Source organism: Mastigoproctus giganteus, chromosome 7 (genome assembly GCF_048544385.1).
Source record: "Mastigoproctus giganteus isolate SK-2022 chromosome 7, ASM4854438v1, whole genome shotgun sequence".
Taxonomy (NCBI): Eukaryota; Metazoa; Arthropoda; class Arachnida; order Uropygi; family Thelyphonidae; genus Mastigoproctus; species Mastigoproctus giganteus.
In genome coordinates, this window is record NC_143581.1 from 66,809,122 (window position 1) to 66,833,851 (window position 24,730).

Sequence of the window (24,730 nt, forward strand, 5' to 3'; positions counted from 1 at the left end):
ATTACAAAATTAATTCCTCACATACAGAACAAAATTAATTGAGATTATTGACCTGCTATGACAGGTGGCATTATATTTATCAATCGCTGAATCTTTATGAGCTGTAACTTGTTAATATTTTTTAAAGAATGGTGGATGAATAAACATTTTTAGTAAACTTTACGTCAAGGATAAAATTAATTTGTTCATCGTGATACAAAAATTGTGGGTTGATTCGTTGTATTGATGATTATAAATCTTTACTTAACTGAAAATTAAAAGTCCTAATTGGATTTATAATGATTTGAACATCAACGTCAATAAATGTTCAGTCATATCCTTTCTTGATGTCACAAAAATAATTAAAACTTGCTTTGATTACTGGATAATGAACAAATTCTGAGGTTTGAGAGAGGTTTAGGTCTTGAAATCAGAACCACCGGCACATTATGCCAGTAGTAGTTCTGATTTTAGGGATCAGGTGAGACTATATTGTTTTAAGTACTTTATTTCAAATATTAAATGTTAATATTAAATTTAAAGACTTCAACAATTTTAGGACTTTGTGTGGAAGATTTATTTTTATAACTGTTCTTCCTCAGTTGGCATATTTTTCTGCATTCTGCTTTTCACCTCCCCCTGTCAAGGGAGGGGATTGAATCATGAATGAGATAGAAAGAGTTCAGATGACTTTTCTTTGACTTCTGTGTTTCACAGTTAGCAAAGATTATAAATCCAAATCTTATGTTGATGGTGTTCCTATTTTGTGATTCTGCCCTTGACTAATCATAGGAATCTCCTTGATTGAAATTTTCTTAGCCTACTGGTGATGCCTCCGATTGTAACATAAGTTAGGTAATGTATGTAGTGCATTACATTTCAGGATTTTCTTTTTCTCTGATTAAAGAGAGGGAAAAGTAAATATAGTAATCTTCTTATCAACTAATTACTAAAATTATAACTGTATAGAATGCTTAATAAAACTGCAGTTTTACTCTTCCTAAACAGCCTTTCAGTTTAATTACAACTATATAATATTTATTACTCCTCTCCCACATGTATACAGGGTGTCTCAAAAATACACAGCATAACTTCAGGAATGAGTTCCTCATATGTAGACAATAAAAATATTTTATATCAACATAGTTCCGGAAATGCTTGGTTCACAAGTTATTAACCGAAATGTCTTATCTCCTGCAGGTGATTTCCTTCATCACAAGGTACTGACAGAATCTGGTGGTTTTCCATTCCGACCATGTACTCAAATCAGGAGCAAGCGGATATGCACTTTATGTATGATTTGGCGGACGGCAATGCTCTGGAGGCTCATTGTTTGTACCACGAAAGGTTCCCAGAATGAAGATATCCAGACAGAAAAACGTTTGAAGGTATCCATGTTGTGCATGCCACTCCTGGAATCAGCACACTCAGAATAGCAATGCAACTGGCTGTTCAATGTTCGACTATTTGGAGAGTGTTGCGAGAACACCAGCTGTATCCTTACCATCTGCAACAGGTACAGGCTTTGTTACCAGCAGATTACCCTGTGCGAGTAATGTTCTGCCAGTGGTTCTTGCAGCAGTGTGGTACAACTCCTCACTTTCCTGCCTTAGTGATATTCACAGATGAGGCACAGTTCACACAAGACGGAATCCAAAACTTTCACAATCAGCATGTATGGGCTGAGGAAAACCCACATGCAATTCTTCCATCACATCACCAACAGCGGTTCAGCCTCAACATCTCGGTGGGTGGTTTTGGTGATAAGTTATTTGGGTAATTTAATAACATTCTGGTTAATAACTCGGGAACCAAGCATTTCCAGAACTATGTTGATATAAAATATTTTTATTGTCTACATATGAGGAACTCATTCCTGAAGTTATGCTGTGTATTTTTGAGACACCCTGTATATTGTTTTAACTCACGCTCTTCTTTAGCAGCATAGTACATTGAAAGTGTTTGTTCATATTGTATTCTATCTCTGCATGAATTATAATCCACTATCACAGCAATTCTTTTTATAAATATCACCTTTACTCTTATTTAAGCTATTTGTAAAAAAAAATATATAAGATATTTATACCTCTCTTCATAAGCAACACTACTTTTATGAGTCTCACAAAGCAGTACATACAGACCATTCATAAACTGTCTAAAGCTGACAGTACTTACTGCATTAAAACCTTGTTTTAATCTTCGAATTTCTTTTTGTATAAACTGTATGGTTTTGTCCAATTTGTGTGATTTTAATGAAATTTGGGATGGGTTGACAAATCTTTCTGAAAGAACCAAATATAAAATTTCATGAAAATCAATCCGCTAGGAGTTGAGTTATTAGATATGGATGGAGAGATGAATGGATGGATAGACAGACATAATGAAAACAGTAGGCACTTCATCATCATCAGTCATTTTCAATCCACTGCAGGATAAAGGCCTCTCCAGCAACTTTCCAGTTCCTTCTGTTTTGTGCAATGGCCATCCATTTACTACCCACAAACTCATGAATTTCATCTGTCCATCTCCATTATTGTCTCCCAGGGTTTCTTCTAGCTCCTTTGGTACCGTTCTGTTACTTTCTTAGTCCATCTGTCATCATGTCTTCGAGCTATGTGTCCTGCCCAAGACCATTTTAGTTCTTTAGAATGTCCTTTTAGTAAGAATGTACTTGAGTTTTCTGCCTAATTCATGTGTTTCTCTTCTTTTTTAACAGTCTGATTCCCAGTATGATTCGTTCCATTCTTCGCTGTGTAGTTCTCAGCTTCTCTTCCATTCTTTTGGTGAGCGCCCACCTTTCACTTCCATAAGTCATGGTGGGGAGTATACATTGGTTCATTATTTTACATTTCAGACAAATTGGGATATTGCTCCTCAGTATGAGACTATATTTCCTGAATGCTATCCATCCAAATTTTTATTTATTCTTCCCTTGATTTCCAGCCATTTATCATTATTACAGCTAATGACTTGTCCCAGATAAGTATATGACTCCACCTTTTCAATTACTGCTCCTTCAATCATTATATCCCTTTCTGTGGCATACTTGTTCATCGTTACTTTTGTTTTAGCCATGTTCATCTTTAGTCCAAAATCCTTACTAACTCTGCATAACTTATTAAGATTTTCCTCTAATTCTTTGAGATCGTGGGTTATAACCACAATGTCATCTGCAAATCGTAAATGGTTTAGGTACACAGTGACTCCTTTCTGCGACCAGTCTAATCTTCTCAAGGACAGCAGTAAACAACTTCGGAGATGTGTCTCCTTGTCGAACTCATTTTTCAATTTTAAATTTGCTACTGTCTTTGTCTATTCTAATAAAGGAGGTAGCATTCTCATATATTTTCTTCAAAATCATAATATAGGGGTATCTATGCCTTGTCTTTCCAGTGCCCGAAACATTGCCTTATGCTGTATGGAGTCAAATGCTTTTTCATAATCCACAAATGCCAGGCATAATGGTGTTTTATATTCATTTGCTTTCTCCATTAGCTGTGACATGACATGACATGAAGGTGATCCATAGTTGAGAATCTTGTCCTAAAGCCAGCTTGCTCTTTCGGTTGATTCTCATCAAGTATTGTTTCTAATCTGTTAGATGACCCTTGTGAACAACTTGTAGATGTGGGATAACAAGCTAATTGGTCTATAATTTCCAATTTCTGATTTATCTCCTTTCTTATGCAGCAAAACTATGATTGCATTATTCCACTCCTTAAGCGTCACACCTTTTCTAATACATTTTGTGAAGAGTCTTGCCAGTTTTTCTGTCATGTCTCTTCCTCCTAATTTTAACAACTCTACAGTAACTTCATCTTCCCCTGGGGCGCTCTTGTTCTTCATTTTCTTCAACGCATATTCTACCTCATCAGGAGGATATCAGGTATGTTGTATGTGTTACTAATTTGTGATCCATCTTCCCCACTGCTGGCATCATTCCCTCGCTCCTTGTATAACTCTTTATAGTAGTCTTCTGCTATTTGAATTATGCCTTCTCTGCTATTTATAAGTACACCATCGCACTTATGCATATGTATATATGCAAACATACCTAAAAACAGTGGTACCCTGCCAGACAGGTCAAATCTTTTTTTTATTTCCCTTTTTTTTAAAATTCTCTTAACAAATTGAAATAGTTTTAAAATTCAGATTTTTAATGAAAAACTCAAACAATTTAAAAATGTAAAAATTATGTGTTTTTTGAACAATTAAATTTTTTTAAAATAAGTGTTTTTACCCAGTATTTTACCAGGACAAAATTTCTATTAATTCTGCTGGGAAGTTAAAAAACATTATGATTATATAAATGTGAAAATATTAATCTGTTTTATTTTCAAATTTGCTCAACTGTTAACTACATGCAAATTCAGCATTTACATGCACTGGTATTGTTGTGGTTATGTTCAATGAGTTTGAAAACAAAAAGAAGTGGTATGTTGTAGTTCAAACATCCTTCAACAGATGGCAGTATGGTACAAAGATTGTCCAATAGACTGACAGGTTGTGAATAACAACCAGTTTCATTAGTATTGTTAATGTTCAGTATCGTGATTTTGGATTGGAGCAATGAATGAATATAAAATTATGCTTTGAACGGGAAAATTAGCAACAGAAACATCTGAAATGTTAAAACTGTTTATGGTTATGAAATGTTAAATCATGCTAGTATGTTTGAATGGTACACACCATTCAAAGACAAACATGAGGATGTCTGTGATGACCCAAGAAGTAGGCATCCATCAACCTTTTGAAATGAGGACAGTATTGCAAAAGTTCAGGAAATTGTGGCAAGCTATTGTCATTTGACCTGCAGAATGATGGCTGATGAGTTCGAGATGAATAAGGAGATGATTTTTCAAATTCTGCATGAAGATTTAGAGAAAAGGAAGGTCTCAACAAAGTTTTTGCTGCACAGCCTCAAAGAATGTCATCTAGAAGGCAATCCTAATTTCCTCAATTGTATTATCACTGGAGATGAGTGTTATGTGTTTCACCCAGAGATGAAGTAGCAGAGCATGCAGTGGACTTTAAAATCATTACCAAGGCCCAAAACGTTTCATTCACAGAAGTGTGCAAGATCATGACAATGCTGATCATGTTTTTTGACAAACAGGGTGTAATTCACAAGAAATTTGTACCTGAAGAGGAGAGAGAGAGAGAGTGAGTCAATTCTGTGTTCTTTGTGCTTGTGCTTCAAAGACTAAGTGCACTTTCTGAGTGAGGCCACAATTTTAACAAGCTGGTTCTTGTTGCACAACAATGCCTCTGTCCATTCCATACTTCTGAAAATGAAACATGGCATTGTAAAGATCAACCATGCACCCTACTCTCCTGAGCTAGCGCCAACCGACTTCTTCCTCTTTCCCAAGGTGAAAACTACCCTCAAAGGAAGAGATTTCAGAATGTTGAGAACATTAAGAAATCATAACTGCTGAACTGAACATCATCTCTTTGAATGCCTTCCCTGACTCTTTTCAGAAACTTTTAGACCAGTGTGATAAATGCCTTCAATTAGGTGATGATTACTTTGAATAAAAATAAAATCATTTTTGAACTCCTTCACTTTGTATTCTTTTTATTGCACCACTCTTGGAACTTTATTGCCACTTCTCATATAATGAAATTGGAGAAATTTAGAGAACTTAGAGAAATGAAATACTTAACAGTCAATACTAAGTATTTATATGTCAACTACATATTTGTTGTTACCTACTTTATTTAATAATTCAGGCAAGCTATAATACTAGCACAACTATCCAATAATAATGTAAACAACTGTGCTCCTTCCTACAAAACCAGAAACTACATAGTTGCAATAATGGGGCAACTATGTAGGTGGTAGATGACTTTCATCAACCGGTGAAATACCACCACTTTGCTTATTGGAGGCTTGAAGAGGTGAAACCCATGTTTAGTCTCTAGAGCAAAGTTTCCGGCATCCCCCCCATACTTCTTCTTCAACCCATGCACGGTACTAAGTACTATAGGTTTTGATACCTTTCATGTTTGGGGTTTTCATAAAACTATGTTATAAATCTGAAAGTAATGTGTTGGGTATAAACAACACATTACTTTCAGAACTACCCAAGTAAGATTGTATATTTCAGAAGGTAGATAGAGCAATAACCATTAATCTTGAACTGGCTATTAAATGTGATATGTGACTGGAAAGTATGAGGAGCCTGTGCCACCACCTCTGAGTAAATAAATTGTTTTCAGCATCCATTGACTCTTTAATTATTATCTGAATGCATTTATGTGTTCTGCCTTGATTACTCAAGATTCATCACCTTCTGAAGATGTTTTTAAAATATTTTAAATACCAACGCACATTTTAAATTATTGTTCGGTTGATAGAGTAAAATCTGTCAACTAAAAAATAGAGTAACTATTAATCTTGAACTGGCTATTAAATGTGATATTTGACTGGAAAGTATGAGGAGCCTGTGCCACCACCTCTGAGTAAATAAATTGTTTTCAGCATCCATTGACTCTTTAATTATTATCTGAATGCATTTATGTGTTCTGCCTTGATTACTCAAGATTCATCACCTTCTGAAGATGTTTTTAAAATATTTTAAATACCAACTCACATTTTAAATTATTGTTCAGGTGATAGAGTAAAATCTTGTTTTGGTAAATATCTTTTTAATAAAAATATTTCGATCTAAACAACTTTCCTTAATAATAGTGCTTTGTAAGACTTATTTCATCAGAACCATTATTTTTCTTTGTAAATCAATACAGTACATAAAGTGTACTGTGTTGTTATTATTATCATCATTAGCCATATGGTGCAAGGAAGCCTGAGGCTTTTGCTGCATCAGCCAAAAATAAAAAATTCTGAGTTACCCAGAGAGAAAGAGTTAGAAGGGAATCACCAAGAAAGAGAAGAATGATGATATCCAGCTCAGTGGCCAAGCCCATACTCACAATATGTGATCCCCTGGGGTTCTATTGATTTGCAAAGAAAGAAAAATATATGAAATCATGATTGTGTAATGCAGGAATGAATAAACACTAATTTAGTTTCATCAGTAGTGTCCATACCTCATTATTTGGAACACTGACTTGAGTATACCCTCATACTGTAAATACATCTAAGGAGGAAATAAAGAAATGCATTTTGTTGTTGTTGTTTTTTAAATAGGAAGTTTTGAAACATATAATGATTTGTTATCACCCCCCCTTTGTTTTCTACATTATTTGAATGATCATACTCGGACCCAATTTCCCCTATGAATTAATATACCATAATAACTAGGTGGTTTAATGAATTTAAACATGGCCAGAAATCTCTTGAAAACAATCCAATGCTGCAAATATGTAAATATTGTAATAATTGCTGCAAAAAAAAAAGTTATGCGTGATTAATGTATAAAGGTTTTGGAGCTTGCTAGAATGGTGCATATATCCATTTGAAACATTTTAAAAATAATATGTGAACATTTAGATGTGTCTAAAGTGGCTGCAAAATTTAATCCACAAAACTTACCAAGGGGCCTATTCATAGGTGTGGATGTCATACAGGATGCCATAATACTATTATGAGCCCCTAAAACACTTACCCATCCTACAGCTATGATTTAGTCCCTACTGATTATTGTGTATTCAGAAATCTTAAAATCTTACCTTTCTATGAACAGATTTTCAAATGAAAATGCAGTCAAGCTAGCTGTTAATACTGTTTGAGGGTCATATTTCAGAATTTTGCTTAACAGATATTTAAAAAAAAAAAAAAAAAAAAAAGGCCTTGCAGGAAAATAGAGAAATAGATTGGGTTGTGCAAAGATATTCTGTTGAAAAATAAAATAACTTTTTATATGCTTAATTTGAAAAACCTTTTGAACACTCCTTGTAACTTGTGATTAATAACTTAATATTCTTATTGACTAGATAAATTCTAACTCTCATTACCAACACACATTATTCATAACCTGGGATCACTGCTAAAGTGGATGCTTGGAAAGTAAAACCTCCAGCCTCAGAATTATTTATAACAGATCCCCCTTTCCTAATGTTTCTTGATGTTATTAGCTCAGCTGTCATTACTTTTCTGTTTTGAAATGTGTAAATCCTAGTTTATTTTTATCATCACTATTGTCAGCAATTCATGGTTGCTAAAATGTAGATACATTTTAATTGATTTTCTGAGTATAGTGCATCTTTTAGTTTCTACTGTATAGATTCGTAAATCATTTCTACTTTCATTGGTATTTCTAATATATTTATAAATAAAACATTTTTGTTTAAAAAATAATAAAAAATTTATTATTTTTTATGTTATTTTAGATTAGGACAAGTAATATTTATAATGTTTTATTGTTGTATGTTATTTTTAAATTTTTTATTAAATTTTGCAGCAACAAGAAAATTTAAAGTTTCTGTCTCACTTCAAAAGAAAATTTATTATCCACCATGGTAAAAGAAAATCATTTAAAGAAATCGCTCCTGTTGAATTCTTTCATATACGTTCTAATGGTAGCCCTATCTGCACAAGATGTATTCAGGTGGGTTAATTTGTAGCATCCATTTCTGAAGCTGTGAAGGCACATTATGATCTGATATTTGTTTGCTTTCTCCTGGGCACATTGGTAGTGACTGTCCACAAAAAACAACTTTAATTTGAAAATAAAAAAGTTATTAAAGTGATGTCAATGTGAATTTTAGTTTTTCTTTTTGAAGGGATTTGGCCATAAAAAAATAAAATGTTTTTTTAACTATTGTTAAACCTCTTGCATATATTTCTCTAAAATAAATATGAATATATTTATTTTAGATATATATTTATTTGAGATATATTTTTTGAGATATATATTTATTTGAGATATATTTTTTTAGATAACCCTAAAATATTAATTTAAGATAGCAGTTTTTTAATTGCCTAATCAACAAGTGTGCTGGCTCTACATTTGATCATAGCATCTTGCAGTTCTGATGCTTCACCTGCATTAGATGTTGTTTACGTTTATCGCCATTAACACTGAGGCATGTAGGTTTTTTGATTCTTGCTTATTTCAAGTTTCACTTACTGACAGTGAAGATAATACCCACATGCATGTGTTAATAAACAACTTATAAAAACATGTAAAGCTCATCAGAGGGAGTTTTATTTTAAAAAATTAATTTAAAATATATACGTTTTCAATATAAAAAAAAAGTGGCGTGTGCTGAGCACGCCCGGTAGATGGTTTTATGTGAAACATCCTTCGTGTTTCTTTTAAGTATTTTGATTTGTATATATTGATTATAAAATAAAAGAGCTTTTGTATTATAAATATTTTATTGATCATTCACAAATTTCCATAATTTCAGCTGGAAGACAATTCTTGGGGAAAGCAATTCTTGCACTCCTTCTATTGTAATGATCAGCAGCCTAGAGAGCAAGTTGCTGGGAGTCATCATGGAACAAGTAAATACATGGGTTGTGTTAGGGTAACTAAGAGTAAGAACAGGTGCATGTATACTTGTATGTACACCAATGCTAGAAGTATAGTAAATAAATTTGATGAATTTGAAGTGCTGATCAAGGCATCAAAGACAGATATTGTTGGGATATCAGAGACATGGTGTCACACAGATATAAGCAGTGCAGAATTGGACACTGAATGTGTACAGAAAGGATAGACAGGGTAGGAAAGGAGGAGGGGTTATGCTGTTAGTTAAGAAACACAAACTCTAAGGAAGTGCATCTAGTTGACATGGGTGGACAGTACAATGTTGAGTCTGTGTGGTGTGACATAAACACTGGGAAAGGGAAAATGTGTGGTGAGTAGAAGTGTGTTATAGGCCTAATGACTCTGATGAATACGACAAACAGTTTTGCAGAGAAATAGAATGGGCCAGTAAATCAGAATGTCTTGTAATGGGGGATTTTAACTTTCCAGATATTGACTGACACTTCTGGGTTGGTCACTTGCATGCGAGCAAGACATTTTTGGATTTATTGGTGGGGTGTTTTTTTACAGAATAGAATAGAAGAATTCTTTATTATATACAGAAAGCACATTGCTGTATACAACTCCCTTCACGGCTACAAGCCAGGAGTTTACATAAAAGAAATCATATAATACAATAAACACAAAAAAAAAAAAAAAAAAAAAAAAGAGCATTATAACTCCTGAAAAGTTTGTACACTGAGATGATGGATTCAGGGCAGTGATGAATAGGTCTCCGGGAGCAGGGTCTACTGTCCTCTAACGTGGTCCTGGGAAGGAAGTCGACCGAGTACTTTCTGCCTATATTCCTTGTCGACTGCGAATTTGTAGAGGTCGCCATCCAAGGACTGTATGTCTTGCAGCATTTGCACGGGTAGGAACCGCTCAGTTAGCTTTAACCGGTTTGGAATGGCCTGTAGGATTGGATTAGCCCTAAGGCTTGGGACCGGGATCCTCCATCCACAGTTAGCCCAGAAATCTGGCACTGAAATAATGCCTACCATCATTTTGATGGCAAAGACGAGTCTTCTCTCGTGAATGATGGCAGGAAGACATCTCATGTTGAGAGCTGCCGCCATCTGGGTGGTCCTTGGTGTAGAGGGAAGCCGAAATTTCCATATGGCCCACTTCAGTAGCCAGAATTCCCCCGCGAAAATCCGTCTAAGATGGGTCGTAGCAGTTGAGGTCCAGACTTCGGCGCCATACAATATTACCGGATAAACACATATCTTAATATATCTGCACCCCACAGCCTGGTCATGGACGTGCATTAGTTGTTGTTTAATCATCCACTGGAGTCGACAGAACTTTATTTGCAAGTTGTCTATGTGCGGTACAAAGGAGAGCTTTTGATCAAAAATAACGCCCAGATCTGTATGTTGTTGGACAGCAGAAATCCGGCATCCTCTTAAAATGGGTTGTACTATTGTTGGGCTCCGTTTGAGAGAGAAAGTCAACTGTTTTGACTTCTCAGGATTGATTTGAAGTCCGAAACCGGAGAGGAAGGCCTCAAGGTTCTGGATTTTCTGAAGGATTAAGGTATTGATGTATTCAGCAGTGTCTCCAGGGTTGATAGGAGTAAACAGTTTTATGTCATCGGCAAAGGTGAGGATGTCAGTTCGGCCTATCACAAATGGCACGAGAATAGCTGAGAACAAGATTCCGGACAGGACCCCGCCTTGTGGAACTCCAGCTGGAATAGTCCTGGTATAGCGCAGATTGCCATCGCGAACAGTAATGGTCCTGTTCTCGAGCATTTTCTGAATAAACCAGAGCACGTCTCCACCAATGAGGTAATACTCACGTAGTAACCTTGCCAATGCGTGAACGGATTTTCTACAGCAACATGTTCGAGGGGCAACCAGAGGGAGTAATACTCTTGATCTGATTATCAACAGTGATGATTCATGCATCAGGAATTTACAGATAAAGGAACGATTAGGTGACAGTGATCACAATCTGCTGATGTGGGATTTACTTAAAAATATAAGTACCATCAAGAGTAATGGGAAGGATTTTTGTTTTCTTAAAGGTGACTAGTGGTCTCAGGCAGTTTTTAAATTCTATACAGTGGAATCAACTGATGATGTTAAAAACAGTGGATTCTAAAGTGGAGGCCTAAATGGATGTCAGATGAACTAATGAGGCTCGTGGCAGAGAAGAAAAATGTATGGGATGCATATAAATTATCAGGTGACACAGAAGCCTATGGCAGATATAAGCATCTGCAATCAAGTCACAAAGGAGGTTATACAAGTGAATGCTGATAACGAGAAATCCTTGGCAAAGGATGCAAAGAAAAACAACAAAGACTTCATTACTTATGTAAACTCTAGAAGGAAGAGGATGAATCAGATTGGTCCACTTGATATTGATGGTTTGACTGTTGATGATCCTGCCCAGAAAGCTGACAAACTGAATGAGTATTTTGCATCTACGTTCACACACAAGGAATTCTGTAAGGAAGGGGAGGACAGATGTTTACTAAACTCTAGCAGGGAGCTAAATGATTTTTTAATCACCAAGAGCAAAGTGGAGGAGAAATTGTTAAAGTTAAACATAAAAAAGGCATCTGGGGCAGATGAAAAATATCCAGTTGTATTGAAGAAGACAGCGAGGGAAGTAAGCAAATGCTTAGCCATAATTATGAGGAATCCTTAGATTCAGGGGAGGTCCCCATGGACTGGAGAGGTACAAATGTATCCTCAATTCACAAAGGGGGTTCAAAGGGTGATGCAAATAGTAGACCTGTTAGTTTAACTTCTGTTCCAGGAAAAATAATGGAGTCACTGGTTAAAGAAGTGATGCAGGATCACCTAGACAAGACAGCAGTAATAGTTCAGACACAGAATGGGTTTGTTAAGGGGAAGTCTTGTCTGACCAATTTGATTGGATAGTATGATGTGGTCACAAAGGAACTGGATGCAAAAAATAATTTTGACATTATATTCTTGGATTTCAGGAAAGCTTTTGATACTGTTGCACATGAAAGACTGCTGTACAAATTGTTGTGGTATAGCATTAAGGGCAAGTTGCTGCAATGGATAAAAGGATGGTTGAGTGGGAGATGGCAGAGAGTGGTAATAAACAGACACTGCTGTACGTGGACTAATGTTATTAGTGGAGTCCCCCATGGTTCGGTGACTGCATGGACCCATTGTTGTTTTGTGTATTTATTAATGATATCAAAGAAGGTATATCAGGCGTAATGTCCAAGTTTGCAGATGATTCGAAGGTTGGCAGGGTTGTTAATGATAGTAAAGACAGTATGCTACAGCAACAGGATCTAGAAAAGTTAGGTAGATTGCCTGAGAAGTGGCAACTGAAGTTTAATATTGACAAATACAAAGTACTGCATATGGGTAGCAGTAATCCAAGAGAAACATACCAACTGTGTGTACTACACTCATGGAGATGGGGAATTAAAAAGACCTGGGGGTAATTAAGCAGTTGGATATGAAGTTCTTTGAACAGTACAGACAAACTGCCAGAGCAGGTCATGGAGTTTTGTCAATATATAGGAATTTTGCTAGTAGAGACAAGGAAGTGATTATACTTTTGTACAATGGTCAGGCCGCATCTTGAGTACTGTGTACAGGTCTGGAGGCCTCATTTTAGGAAGGATGTAGAGGTTGCTAGAATGAGTACAGAGAAGGGCAACAAGATTGGTGATAAGAACAAAGAGATTCTCTTATCAAGAGAGGCTTAAGTTATGCAAGTTGCAGCGTCTGAAGACTAGACTCATGAGAGGTGATCTGATTGAGGTGTACAAGGCCTTGATGGTTTGAGCAGGCTCAACGCTGATGGGATACTTCCACTTGCTCAGATTAAGAACCTGAGGGGGGCATAGATTCAAATTGAGGAAAGACAGTTATAGAATAGATGTGCGGAAGTTTGCCTTTAGCCAGCGGGTAGTTGATTGCTGGAACAGACTTCCATCTGTTGTTGTGTAAGTTGATAGCTTAAATAAATTTAAAGCTGAACTAGATAAACATTTGGAGTGACTGGATGGGCAAAATGCGGAGTGTTTTTTTTTTTTTTTTTTTGCTGATGCTCTATAAGCTTGCTTTCTTGCATCATGTGTGTCAACTAATACTAAAGAGCCCAGGGTAGACTGAAAAAAAAAAAAAAAAAAAAATGCTGGGAAAACAGTGGTGGAATGATTGTCAGCACATATTTTTATGAGGCATTCTAGGCATCTATACCTGTCATAATTCTGAAGAGGAGGGAAAAAAAACAGTAGGAAGTTTTCACTGATAACCTTGGAGCCAATCCAGATCATTGACTAAAACCAAGTACCCGCACAACATGGATGAAAGTTAATGATGGGAATAATAATAATGAAACAAAAACCCACCAGAATGATGGAGAATCTTCAGTTAGGTAATGGAAAAGATTTAGCCTTTTACTAAAGTGCCATGATGACCCTGGTGTTAGTCATCATGGAACAAATTAATACATGGGCTGTGTTATGGTCACTGAGAGTAAGAACAAATGCATATGCTAGGAGCATTGTAAATAAATTTGATGAATTTTAAACACTAATTAAGTTGTTGAATGTGGACATTGTAGGAATAGCAGAGATGTGGTGTTACTCAGACATAAGTGATGCTGAATTTTAATATGGTGAGTACAATGTATATAGCAAGGATAGACAGGACAAGAGGGATTTTTCTCTTAGTTAAGAATATTAAATCTAAGGCAGTGCACCCAGTTGACTTTGGTGATAGTGCAATGTTGAGTCAGTTTGGTGTGATATAAGCACTTAGAAAACAAAATTGAGAATAGGAGTGTGTGTTATAGGCCTAATGACTGATGAGTTTACCAAACAGCTATACAGAGAAATAGAGTGGGCCATCAAATCAGAATGTCTCATAATGGGGGATTTCGATTTTTCAGATGTTGACTGGAATTTGTGGTTGGCCACACATACACTAGCAAGCCTTTTGTGGATTTCTTGAATGACAGTTTTCTACAGCAGCATGTTAGAGAGGCAACAAGAGGAAGCAATACTCTTAATCTGGTTATCAGCAGTGATCCTTCATGAATTAAGAATCTGCAGATAAAAGACCCACTGGGTGTCAGTGATCACAGTGTACTAATGTGGAATTTAATTAAAGACGTAAACTACTGTCAATTGTAATGGGAAATGCTTTTGCTTTTGTAAGGGTGACTACATAGGTCTCAGACAATTTTTAAATACTGTGCAGTGTGGCCAACTGACGATGTTACTGATAGAAATCGGTATTCAAGGAAGTAATCAAAGAAACTACTAGGCTTTTCATATCAACAAAGAAATACTGTTCAAGGCGTAGACCTAAATGGATGTCAGATGAACTATTGAGACACTTGGCAGAGAAGAAAAGTGCATGGGATGCATAAAAATTATCAGGTGATACAGAAGCCTATGGTAAATATAAAATAGTCTGTAATCAAGTCACAAAAAAACAAGTTAGGCAAGCTATGGCAGATTATGAGAAGTTTCTGGTAAAGAATGCAAAGGAAAACTGCAAAGACTTCTATTCTTACATTAACAGTAGAAGGAAGGGGTTGAATCCCATTTAGCCACTTGATGTCTATTAGGTTAACTGTTGATGATCCTGCTCAGGTTGCAGACAAATTGAATTAGGTATTTTGCATCTACAAGGGGTGTTCAATAAATTATCTATGTACCTGTGAAGGAAATGAGATAGAGGCAAAAATCGGGTTTTTATTTTTCAATGTAACTCCCCTGAACTTCAATACACTTGTTCCGTTTTGTGGCAGTGAGGAAATACCAAATGAATAAAATTCTTTGTCCTGTCCATCAAAGAACGCAGAAACAGCAGACTTCAGTTCATTATCATCAGCAAACCAACATCCCTCTACGTTTTTCTCAAGGTGTTAAAACAGGAAATAGTCACTGGGTGCCAGATCCAGACTGTATGGTGGATAGGTAAGTTCTGTAAAGTCACAGTCTCTCAAAGCAGCAGCAGCAATAGCATGCGACCTGTGCACTGGTGCATTGTCGTGAAGAACCAGCACACCTCTGGAAAGTTTTCCACGACGTTTTTCTTTTATGACATCCTTTAGGTTGTACAGTAGGGATACATATGAATTTCCAGTGACTGTCTGCTTATGTTCCAAGTAGTTAATGTACAAAATTCCCACAGAATTAAAAAAAAATAGTAGCAATAATCTTTCCAGCCAAAGGTTGTGTCTGAAATTTTTTGGATGTGGGAGAACTCTTGTGCTTCCATTGCATTGATTCTTGCTTGCTCTCAGGATCCCAGTGATGAACCCATGTTTCATCTCCGGTTAACAATTCTTGAGATGAAAGTCACGGGATCCCTTCCATAAAGCTCTAAATTCTCCTCACAACACTGTACTCCGAATTGCTTCTGCGCAGGAATCAGAAATCTGGGGATCCACCTTGCAGCTTACTCATCCTCAAATGTTCATTGGAAGATGGTTATAACTGTTCCTCCAGATATGTCACATTATCTAGAAATTTGGGACACCTTTAAACATCTGTCATTCTGCACAAGAGTTTCCACAACTTGGCACATTTCTAGAGTGGTCGCTGTCACAGGCCTTCCTAGATATGGATTGTCTTTGATGGACTCTCTACCCCACTTAGCATTAGCATTAGTTAGAGGCATATGATGCAAGAAAGCAAGCTTATGCAGCATCAGCCAAAAAAAAAAAAAAAAAAAACCACTCCCATTTCACCCCTCCATTTGTTCGAAATACCTGTCCAGCTGAGCCTTAAATTTATTTAGGCTATCAACTTCCACAACAAGGGATGGAAGTCTGTTCCACCAACCAATGACCCACTGGCTAAAGGCAAATTTCTGCACATCTATCTTACATCTGTCTTTCCTCAATTTGAATTTATGTCCTCTCAGGTGATTATTCTGAGCAAGAGGAAGAATCCCATCGACATTGAGCATACTCAAACCATTCAAGGCTTTATACACCTCTATCAGATCACCTCGCCGGTGCCTAGTCTCCAGACACTATAATTTGCAAAACTTAAGCCTTTCTTCGTAAGAGCAACACTTTGTTCCATTCACTAATCTTGTTGCCTTTCTCTGTACTCGTTCCAGCAGCTCTACATCCTTCTTGAAATGAGGCCTCCAGACCTGTATACAGTACTCAAGGTGTGGCCTGACCATTGTCTTATACAAGGGAATAATCACCTCCTTATCCCTGGTAGAAAAATTCCTGTATATCATTGACAAGACACCATGAGCTACTCTTGCAGCCCATCTGCACTGCTCAGAAAACTTCATATCTGCTTGCACAATTAGCCCCAGGTCCTTTTCATTCTCTACCACTGTCAGTGTAGTACCACAGAGTTGTGTTACTCTGGGGTTACTAATTCCCATATGTAGTACATTACATTTGTCAATGTTAAACTTCATTTGCCACCTCTCAGCCCATCTGCTCAACCTTTCCAGATCCTGTTGCATCAGCAAATCATCAGTAGTGTCCTTAACAACCCTGCCAACCTTTGTATCGTCTGCACACTTGGACATTAAGCTTGATATACCATCATCAATATCATTTATAAATACAGAAAACAACAATGGACCCAACACTGAACCCTGAGCGACTCGACTAATAACATTAGTCTACGATGAGCAGTGTCCATTGATTACCACTCTCTGTCTTCTCTCCCTCAACCATCCCTTTATCCATAGCAGCAATTTGCCTCCAATGCCACACTGCTCCAATTTGTGCAGCAGTCTTCCATGTGCAACAGTATCAAAAGCCTTTTTAAGATCCAAGTATATAATATCAAATTATTCCCTGCATCCAGTTCTTTTGTGACTGCATCATAGTATCCAATCAAATTGGTCAGGCAAGACTTTCCCTTAACAAAACCATGCTGTGTCCGAGCTATAACTGAAATCTTGTCTAGATGATCCTGCAGTGCTTCTTTAACCAGTGCCTCCATTAATTTTCCTGGAACAGAAGTTAAACTCACAGGTCTATAATTACTTGTGTCGGCCTTTGATCCTCCTTTGTGAATTGGGGTCACATTTGCACATCTTCAGTCTACAGGTACCTCCCCTGAGTCCAAAGAAGCTCTCATAATTATGGCTAAGGGTTTGCTTACTTCTTTTGCTGCCTCCTTTAATATAACTGGATCGATCCCATCCACCCCAGGTGCCTTTTTTATGTTTATCCTAAACAATTTCTCCTCCACTTTCCTCTCAGTTATTACAAAATCAACTAGCTCACTGCCATAGTTTACTTCACCTCTGGCATTCCCCTTTCTGAATAACTCCTCATGTGTGAATGTAGATGCAAAATACTCGTTTAGTTTGTTAGCCACCTGAGCAGGATCCTCAACTGTTGAACCATCAATATCCAGTGGACCAATCTGATTCATCCCTTTCCTTCTACAGTTCACATAGGTAAAGAATTCTTTTTTTGTTTTTCTTTGCATCCTTTGCCAAGGATTTCTCATAATCTGCCTTTGCCTGCCTAATCTCCTTTGTGACTTGGTTTCAGACCAGCTTATATCTATCATAAACTTCATTTTACCTATTAATTTATATGTATCCCGTACATTTTTCTTCTCTGCCATATGTCTCATTAGTTCATCTGAAATCCATTTAGGCCTGAACCTTGAACAATATTTCTAAGTTGGCATGTAAAGCCTAGTAGCTTCCAAGATAAGTTCTTTGAATGCTTCCCATTTTGAATTTGCTGTTGGTAACATCATCAGTTGGTCCCACTTTATAGAATTTAAATACTGTCTCAGACCATCATAGTCGCCTTTACGAAAGCAAAAACCCTTCCCTTTACCCATGATGGTAGTTACCTCTTTGAGTAAATCCCACTTCAGCACACTGTGATCACAGCCACTTATTGGTTCCTTTATCTGCAGATTCTTAATGCATGAAGAATCACTACTGATAATCAGATCAAGAGTATTACTCCCTCTATTTGCCTCCCGAACATGCTGATGTAGAAAACAATCATCCAATAAATCCACAAAAGCCTTGCTAGTGTGTTAGTGACCAACCCACAAATTCCAGTAAATATCTGGGAAATTAAAATTCCCCATTATACTACTCTCTGATTTACTGGCCCACTCTATTTCCCTGTACAGTTTCTTATTATACTCATCAGAGTCATTAGGCCTATAGCACACTCCTACTCTCAATTTTGATCTCCCAATGCTTATGTCACACCAAACTGACTCGACACTGCACTGTCCAGCGATGTCCACTGGCTTCGCTTCCTTGGATTTTGTGTGTTTCTTAACTAATAGCATAACCCCTTCTCCCTTCCTATCCTGTCTATCCTTTCTGTAGACATTGTACTCTCCAAATTCCAGTTCTGCATTCCTTATATCTGTGTGACACCACGTCTCTGATATCCCAACAATATCTGCCTTTGATGCTTTAAGCAATACCTCAAATTCATCAAATTTATTTACCAAACTCCTAGCATTGGTGTACACGCAAGTATACATGCACCTGTTCCTATTCTTAGCTGCCCTAACATAACCCATGTGTTTACTTGTACCGCAATGACTCCCAGCAGTATCTCAAATACCCTGCATCTTGTTTTCCAGGCTGCTGCTCATTCCAATAGAAGCAGTGCAAGAATCACTTTCACCTCTGCCAGTGGCTACTGTTAATCTATTAGTCCTTGTATTCCCCCACAAATTCCACAAAGTGTTAGGTGGGTCGGAAAAGCTAGCAGTTTTCCGACCCACCTAACACTGCCTAACACTTGAATTGTTTTGGCCAGAATTTCACCCGGTACTCTGAAGTTGTATTGTTGCCATACACGGCCACCATCCTTTCATGAATGGCCTTTGGCCCATTTCCTTCTTTGGTGAGAAACTTGATGACTGAATGATGCTCCAATTTCAGCAAATCCATAATTTGATACAGGTGTCTTCCTTCTTTCTGTTACAGCATCACAAACTAAAAGCATGGTCAGATAAAAATTAGTATAATTGAGTTGAGCTATGTAGGAACATAATAAATCATGAATAATCGAAATATAACTATGGGAAGTACCTTACCGTATTTATTGAACACCCCTCATAACTCATGAAGAATTCTTTGGAAAAAGGGATGCCAGAAGTTTATCACACCCTAATGAGAAGCTAAATGACTTTATGATAACTGAAAGGAAAGTGGAGGAGAAATTGTTGAAGATGGACATAAAAAAGGCAACAAAGGAGGTAAGCATATCCTTGGCCATAATTATGAGAGTATCCTTGGATTCAGGGAGGTCCCTAAGTAGTGGAGAAGTGGTAAATGTATCACCAATTTACAGAGGGATGAAATGGTGATATGAGTAATTACAGACTTGTTACTCTGACTTCTGTTCCAGGGAAAATAATGGAGTCACTGTTTAAAGACATAATACTGGACCACCTAGACAGGAGTGCATACTACAGTCACAGCATGGGTTTGTTAAGTAGAGATGTTATCTGACCATGTTGATTGGATACTATGATGCAGTGACAGAGGAACTGGATGCAAAAAATAATTTTGATATTATATATTTAGATTTCATGAAAGCTTTTGATACTGTTGCATGATAAGAGGCTGCTATACAAATTGGAGCAGTTACATTAAGAGAAAGTTTCTGCTAAGAAAAGGGATGGTTGAGTGGGAGAAGACAGAGAGTTGTAATCAGTAACACTGCTCTTTGTGGACTAATGTTATTAGTGGACCCTCCTAGGGTTGTTTGGTATTGGGCCCATTGTTGTTTTCTGTATTTATCAATATCATTGATAAATATCAGGCTTAATGTACCAGTTTGAAGATTGGCAAGGCGGTTAATGACAGTACACTAGTACAATAGGATCTAGAAAAGCGAGGCAGACGTGTTGAGAAATGGCAACTGATGTTTCATTAATAAATGCAAAGTACTTCACACGGGTAGCATTAACCCCAGAGTAAATACCAGCTGCATGGTACTACACTCAAGGTCATGGAAAAATGAAAAGACCTGAGGTAATTGTGCAGTCAGTTATGAAGTTCTCTGAGCAATGCAGACTGGCTGCCACTACAGCTCATGGTATTTTGTCAATGATATACAGGAATTTTACTAGCAGGGATAAGGAGGTGATTATCCCATTGTATAAGGCAATGGTTAGGCCATAGCTTGAGTAGCACATACAGGTCTGAGGCCTCATTTTAGGAAAGATGGGGAGCTGCTGGAAAGAGTACTGAGAAGGGCAGCGGGATTGGTGAGCAGAACAGGGGGTGTGCTCTTACCAAGAAAGGCTTCAGTTCTGAAAAATGCAGGGACTAGGCACCTGTGAGTGATCTGATTGAGGTGTTTAAGGCTTTGAATGGAATGAGCTGATGGGATTTTTCCTCTTGCTCAGACCACACATGAGGGGACATAAATTCGAATTGAGCAAGGATGGTTGCAGAATAGATGTGTGGAAGTGTGCCTTTAGCCCGCAGGTGATTGATTGCCGGAACAAACTTCTATCTGTTATTGTGGAAGTTGATAGTTTAATTAAGTTCAAGGAAGAACTAGACAAACGATTGGAGGGAATGAATTGGTGAAATGGGAGGGTTTTTTTTTTTCTGATGCTGTATAAGCTTGCTTTCTTGCATCATTATCCACTGCTAATGCTAAAATACTGACACAAAAACATTCAGGCATGTGTAGGTATTTTCACTCCTGAACAGGTAATTGATAGAAAAATGTGTGTAATTTTAATGATGTGTATGTTAAGGGAAAAGTGCATTGACGTAGAATGAAATCTGCATTATGAAGTAATTTAAAAAAGTAATTTCATGCCATTTTTTATTTGAAGTCCTAAGCCCACTTCTGAATTGCTTGCATTACTTATTTATTTTATTTTTTTGCATCATCCGTGCTGTAAAACAGTTAATAATGTGTCATTGTATTATGCACTGTATAATGATGATGACCAAAATTCAAAGTTTAACCTGAACTTTATTTATTGATTATTTTTTTTTTAATTTTACTTTTTTTCGGAGGCCGATTGCATGTATGATGGAAATCAGTTTCATAGTGGATAAGTGCAACACTACCACTACAACAAATACCACAATTTGTGGTATTTGTCGCCAATTTGTGGTATTTATGACCAACCTACAACTTTCTTCATTGCAAGCATCATTGCCTTCCCACAGTAATGAAATTAATATCAATGTACAGAGAAAATGCTATAAAAATACTATATTGTGGTAGGCATGTGCTTCTTGTAAAAAAAAAAATAATAATAATAAATTTCAGGTCTACCTTGAACCATCCTCATATATGATTATGTAATGTATTTTATGTATATGTATATATATATTTAGTTTCATATTTTTTCTAACATAGGTTAATGTTGATGCTACACTTTTAAACTCAGCATTTTGGTAAGTTTTAACTTTATTATTGCTTTATCTCTGTTTTGTTTTTACAAACACTATCATGCTCTCTAATAAAGATATTCATTAGAGATCATGATAAAAATATAAATATAAACCCTGTGTCCTTGTTAAGCGGCAGAGGTTTTTTTTTAATTATGATATTTATGACATAATTGATATTTATGTGTGTAAAAGGTGGTCTTGACTGTACTATTCATGTAAGCAGTGAAAAACCATTAACAGCAGTGTCACTTCAGTTATAAAGGTAGTTTCTGTATTTGAACAGTTACTTAATAATATATATTACAGCTGTTCCTTTACTAGTGCAGAAACTGTTATATAAAATTCTATAGTTCTATAAAATATTACATTTCATTATCAAAATAGTTCAATTGCTAAACTATTTCTTGCTATATTTTAGCAATTGTAATTAATGAATCCAACCTTTAACATAAGTTACATGAGTTGTGTTGCTTGTTTAGTTCAATAGTTCTTGCTATATTTTAGCAATTGTAATTAATGAATCCAGCCTTTAACATAAGTTACACGAGTTGTGTTGCTTGTTTTTTTTTTTTTTTTTTTTTTTTTTAGGAGCATTAGCAACTAAGGCCATATTGCTCCGGGAATATGCGGTGGTCATTCCCTGACCTTTCCGCATCCTCCGTATTTGGTGATGACGGGCTCGAACCCCGGTCTAATCAAGAAGCATGTGCTACGCACTGCTGCTCCTTCCCACCTGGCTACGGAGGCGCCACTAAGAGTTGTGTTGCCTAGGGATTGCAATACCAGTTCACAGTATGCCTAAATACTGGTATTTCATGCTATTTTAAGTACCGAAATACTGGTATAATTATAAAACATTTATATTTATAAAACTGGTATATTTACAAAGACTTTCCAAAATAATGGAACATCAAGAAGACAGTATTGAAGTTGAAATTACTAATTCCACTTCTGCATCTTCATGTATGCATGATTAAACTAAAGGTGAAGATGAACCAGAAATGCTTTTGATGAAACAAAAACTAGAGTTTGCCATCAGTAAAAAGATTGCAGTTTAAAAAAACAAACAAACTGTAGTTCAAAAAGATCTAAAAATTATCAAACAAAAGATAAGATTATTTGAAGAGGATGAAATTAGAGGGAAATATTTGTAAATGAGTATGTCAATACTCCAAGTAATTACTGCAAGTATCAATTCAGAATGAGCTTTCTCTGCCACTGGTAATATTTGCACAAAAATTCATTCAAGGCTTAGCAATGATACTATCGATGCACTGTGTTTTCTAAGATATCATTTTTTAAACAAAGGCATGAAATAAAATAACTTGTAATTTTTTCCACTGTGATTTTTGAAATAATTATTTTGAAATAATTATATATGATTATATCAGAAAACAAGTTAATTTTTATCAGAAAGAAAATTTTATGTTATATAACTTTACATGTTTATATATTTTTTACTCAAAATAAATATTTTGTTTCACATACTTTTTGTATTTTCATTTCGATTTTTCTTATATAAAATGAACACCAAAATGCCGAGGTTTTTTTTTTTTTTTTTGGTTCATTTTTCTGCAGTATTTCAATCAATAGTATGGCCAACTTGATATTAAGAATTTCTATAGTTTAAATATTTTATCTGCTTTGTGCTAATGATTTTTGATAGGCTGCCTAATCATCCTGTAAGTAATAACACTACTCTGCATTTTGAAGAAAAATTCACAGATGTTTTCTCAGAAAAGGGCATTTCTGAATCATTTTCATTATTTCAAAAATGACTTCTATTTGTTTCCATCACTTAGGTTTCTTCAGAAATCATGAAATAAAATTTGATTTTGCACAAATTTTTATATTAATTTGGGCAGAATTTATTGTGCACTGAAATTACAACAAAATGTTGCTTTTACCAGACTTTTATATTTAAAAGTCTGGTAAAAGACTTATATTTAAAAGCAACATGTTGAAAACACTATTGAAATGGGCAGTGTAATAAAAATTTATCCAACTCTTATTGGAGTAGTGTATACCCTGATTGCTCTCATTAGCCACCTGGCCCACTTTTATATCATCAGCAAACTTAGACATTAAACTTGATGTGCCTATATCAGTAAGATTAATAGAGATTAAAAACATTAAGGGCTCTAACAACAAACCCAAAGGATTCCACTCATTACATTAATCCACAAAGTGCAGTGACTATTAATAACTACTCTCCTGCCGCCCACTCATCCCTTTATCCATAGCAGTAACTTGCCCCCAATGCTGCACTATTCCAGCAGTCATTTATGTATAGTAGTATTAAAAGCTTTACTGAAATTTAAATGGCACCTCCGTAGCCAGGTGGGCAGGAGTAGCAGTGCGTAGCACACGCTTCTTGATTAGACCAGGGTTCTAGCCCGTGACCACCAAATATGGAGGATGCAGAAGGGTCAGGAAATGACCACCGCATATCCCCGGAGCAATATGGCCTTAGTTGCTAATGCTCCTAAAAATAAAAAAAAACAAGAGGATGTGTTCCAAGAAATAAAATATTCACTCCCAAAAATGCATGACAACCAGAATAGCCATAAGATTTATCTTTGATATACATCCTAACAAGAAAATTTAAAACTTTTTTTTTTAACAAATAAGGTTTTAAAATAATATCTTGTTTTCCAAATATGGAAGAAATAGATTGTATTTGAGGTTCCATACTTATGAATTAGTAAAATATGCATGCATGCACGCACACAATAATGTTTTGCTTAGTAAAAAATCACTGTAATGCTGCAGTTTAGCACAATGGCTTTGGAGTTGTATATAGAGAATGGTTATTACTGTATAATTTAAATGCAAATAAACAATCACAGAAAGTAACACTTTTCTAACTTATGTTTACAATTGGTTAACTCCAGCCCACTTCTACAAGTCAAATTGTAGAGGATTGGCATTAGTTGTGACCAACCT

At 36.2% G+C, this 24,730-nt stretch overlaps 1 protein-coding gene across 4 annotated transcripts in view; it reads left to right on the forward strand.

The window, feature by feature from the left end:
* The window catches only part of fliI (FLII actin remodeling protein), a 436,796-nt gene that overhangs the window by 374,004 nt on the left and 38,062 nt on the right, over positions 1-24,730 (forward strand). For all 4 annotated transcript variants that reach the window (XM_090376949.1, XM_090376950.1, XM_090376948.1 and 1 more), the window contains 2 exons: positions 8,346-8,492; positions 21,750-21,787. In XM_090376949.1, the coding sequence (XP_090233075.1) occupies positions 8,346-8,492; positions 21,750-21,787 (185 nt within the window). The remainder of the gene's footprint in view (positions 1-8,345; positions 8,493-21,749; positions 21,788-24,730) is intronic.